The following is a 3972-nucleotide window of genomic DNA, read 5'->3' on the forward strand; positions in this document are numbered from 1 at the left end:
TCCCGCTTAACCCTTCGACCGCTTTAACCCTTTCAGACCCGAGAAAATGAGTCTGACCTCTTTCAAAGACGCGGGAGAGAGATCGAATGGCCCAAAAATGACCAAAAAATTTGTGAGGAAGAAAAAAAAGCTATAAGAAATTCATCTGAAAATAAGCAACAAAAAAAGGAACGAACAAGAAAAAAAACACAAAAAATATGCTGAAACTGTATTTATTCTATATGTATTCATTATATATTTTTTTAATTTTTAATATTTCCAAATTAGTTTGATTTCTTTCAATGAGCAATTTAACTAGAAATGGCCCCAAAATTACCAAAAAATTTGTAAAATTAAAAAAAGAAACACACAAGAAATATACCTGAAAATAAGGAACACAAAAGTAGAAAACAAATACAAAATATCACGAAAATAACTGTGAAATGTGCTCAGATGGTATTTATTTGATGTATTTATTAGATTTGTCTGTAACATCATTTTTAAATATAAATTCATTCTAATTATTATAGTTAGAAAATATCATTTTCTAAACATTTTACCCTTATTTAATGTAATTTCATTTTTTAATTTTTTTAAAGTAATTTTTCAGTTTTCATGTCCCATTTTAATAATTTCTTGCCATTTTTGGAACATTTTTTAGTTTATCTCTTTTTTTATTCTTATGTTATATTCTCCATATTTTTGTGTATCTGTGTTTTTTGTACGTTCTGTGTAATACACTACAGGCGATGAATAAACTCATCTGTCTACTGTTAATCTTAACCCTTAAAAACCTGAGCAAACTGGTCAAACCTCTTCTTCTTGGGCAGAAAGTAATGAGTAATGTTACAGGACTTGGCCCAAAAATTAGCAGGAAATTAGTAAAAAATTAATAAATACATAAAATTAACAAGAAAGCTGCTACTGAAAATAAGCAAAAAATCAAAGTGACAAACAGAAACAAACAGGAAAATTATTAAATCATAAATATGTATACTTTTTGTTTCTGTTAAATCGTTTAAAATATCTGGTTAAATAATTATTCATGTTGTTTTCTGGACATTTTCCCTTTAAATTTTCCTCATTTGTTTTGTTTCACAACTAATTTTTTACAACTAATTTTTAGGTAAATGTAATAAACTTATCTAAGGTTTACTTCTTTAGTGGAGAGCAATGAGTAATGTTACAACACATGGCCCAAAAATGAGCAGAAAATTAGTTTAAAAAAAGCAACAAGAAAACCTTTTTGTTACATAATGTTAAATATATGGTTAAATAATTATACATGTTGTTTTCTGGACTTTTTTAATTGTCCTCTTTTTTAGGTCATTTTCTTGTTTTTGCATTCGATTGAATTTCTTGCAGTTTTCTTTTAAGACTGTTGCGATGTTGGTCGTCCCCTCCGTGTTTTGGGAGGAAATCTGACCCGTCTCCTCGGCCTGTAAACGGTCAAAAAGCTCGTGAAAGGCGTCTGAACCGCGGCACAAGAGAACTGATCCAGGTTTCGAAGGGTTAACTGTTTTCTGGAGCAGAGAACGAACCAGTTTCAGAGACCGCCCCTCTCCCAGTCCTCCCAGCTCGTCCACAGCTCTGCCGCTCCGCTGACGGCGCTCGGTTCACATTGCATGGAGACGTATATCACACATACATTCAGTCTGTAGACGGAGAACCTGTAAAGGATTCCCTATAGCTCCTCCCTTCATACTGGGACAAAAGGCCCGAAAAAAGACCAAACTGGACTGGTGCGAAAGCCGAATACTGCTGGCGTGATAGTAGATTCCTCCTGTACCCATTATGGAAGAAGAGTTGGATGTGAAGAGAAATAAAGCTCACGGTGTGACGATGGGCATGCTTTAATCATGTTATCCTTTGCTCGATGCTCTGAATTGTATATAACTTTATTCCCATAAAGACGTCTTTATTTTTTATCTCGCCAAGCAGAGTGTACGTTTCCAGTCTTCTGTTCCAGTGTCGGCCTGTTTTTTTAACGCATGAGAAAAACAGGGTTAACCGTGACAGGAAGTCCCGGCTGCTTGGATTGTGCTGACAGTGCGAAGGTCGGCGTGCTGTCGGAGCCCGTGTTGTGATTGTGCGGGTCGACGACGCCGAGCTGTGAAGTAAAGTCTTGGTCATGTGGATCGGCGTCTTGTCTTCTTTTCTCACTGGTTTCCAGTTCACCCAGTGTCCTTTTTCTCAGCCCACTTTGGATGAAACCACGTCCATGTCGCAGTGGCATCGATAGGCCCAGATACCCAAGGCTTCAGTCTTTCATTAATACATGGACATTTATTATAAATGTTATAGCTATAATATCAAAACTGCAAAAAATGAAAAAAAACCCAAAACAAAACAAGGTTTTTGGAAATTACCAAAACTTTTAAAAACTTTTATCAGGAAAGCAAATCACCAAAAAAATATTACAAGAAAAAAAAGATCACCCAAAAATTTAAAGGAAAAAGAAAATCAACATTTTTTCAAATCACAAAAATCTTTTAAGAAAAAAAAAGATCATCAAAATAAATTTCAAGGAAAAAAATCAGTAACATATAAAGACAAAATAATGCTAACATTTAAAATAATAATAAAAATGTTAATAATTATTATTAGATTTGTTATTATTATTATATTTATTATATTATATTGTTTTTATATTGTATTATATTGTATTATATTATATTATATTATTATTATATTATATTATATTTTTATTATATTATTTTTTTATTATTTATATTATATTATATTATATTGTATTATATTTATTATATTATATTATATTATATTATATTATTTATTTTTTATTATTATTTTTTATTATTATTATTATTATTATTATGTGTAGCAGTATGATGGTTGGTTCTTGGGTCCTCCTCCAGGTGGCGGTAACTCTTTTTGGCGGTAACGACTCACCGGAAACCACGAAGAAGAAGCGGCGGAAATGACGCAGGTGTAAGATGGCGGTGCAGGTGCAGGTGTGCTGTTTGGACCGGTTTCCGGCTCACCTGAGTCCTCTGGACGTGTTAATCCTGCAGTCTGAGTTCGGCTCGGTGCTCCGGCAGGACTGCGACCCGCCGACCGTCCTCTTCACCCCGCAGCGGCCGCAGGGCCCCGCAGCACCGGGCCTTCTGCTGCGCGTCCACCCGACCACCGAGGAGGAGACCGGGGGCCGCGGAGGACCGGAGCCCGGGGGCCGCGGAGGACCGGAGCCCGGGGGCCGCGGGGTCCGGCTCTTCGTCAGCCGCCTCCTCCTGCGGCTCCACGGCAGCACCGGGACGGTCCGGGCTCTGGAGCCGGTGCCGCTGGACAGACTGGTGCTGGGAGCCCGCAGCCGGTGGAGCCTCCGCCGGGCCGAAGCGGAGCGGCTCACCGCGGCGCTGCTGGAGCTCTGCAGCCCGGGACAGTGGCTGCTGGCCCGGCGGGGAGAGCCGCTGCTGCTGCTGCCCCCCTCACCCGCCGCTGGGAGAGGACCCGGGACACGAACAGGGACACAAACCAGGACACGAGCCGGAACACGAGCCGGAACACGAACCGGAACACGATCCGGGACACGATCCGGGACACGATCCGGGACACGAGCCGGGACACGAACCGGGACAGGTGAGCGAATAAACAGTGAGCAGCATGAAAATAGCAATAAAATAAAGTGAATTATTGTGTGTGTGAATGTTTCTCTGATTAACCCTTTCAGAGCCAAATGATGAAACACTCAAAAACAAACAAACAAACAAACAAACAAACAAACAAACAAACAAACAAACAAAAAGCTGTAATGGTGGATTTTTCCTCCTAAATGCGACCATGAATCATTAGGGACTGTTCGTTATTTATGAGGAGGGGTACTCTGTGTGTGTGTGTGTGTGTGTGTGTGTGTGTGTGTGTTTTTCATGCGGGGGACATTTGAAGGTTTTTACTTTGTGTTTAATAAAAAAACAACTGAATTTTGAAGAAACTTGTCAGTTTTTAAAAATAAAATTTTAGTGACTTAAAACAAAA

General features: G+C 38.8%; 1 protein-coding gene across 1 annotated transcript in view; it reads left to right on the top strand.

The window, feature by feature from the left end:
- The first annotated feature begins 2915 nt into the window (after nt 1-2915).
- pex6 (peroxisomal biogenesis factor 6) overlaps nt 2916-3972 on the top strand; it is a 15719-nt gene continuing 14662 nt past the window's right edge. Inside the window, 2 exon segments of the mRNA XM_042484388.1 lie at nt 2916-3434; nt 3556-3576. Of these exon segments, the coding sequence (XP_042340322.1) occupies nt 2934-3434; nt 3556-3576 (522 nt within the window). The 5' untranslated portion in view covers nt 2916-2933.

The sequence above is a fragment of the Plectropomus leopardus genome, chromosome 4 (genome assembly GCF_008729295.1).
Source record: "Plectropomus leopardus isolate mb chromosome 4, YSFRI_Pleo_2.0, whole genome shotgun sequence".
Taxonomy (NCBI): Eukaryota; Metazoa; Chordata; class Actinopteri; order Perciformes; family Serranidae; genus Plectropomus; species Plectropomus leopardus.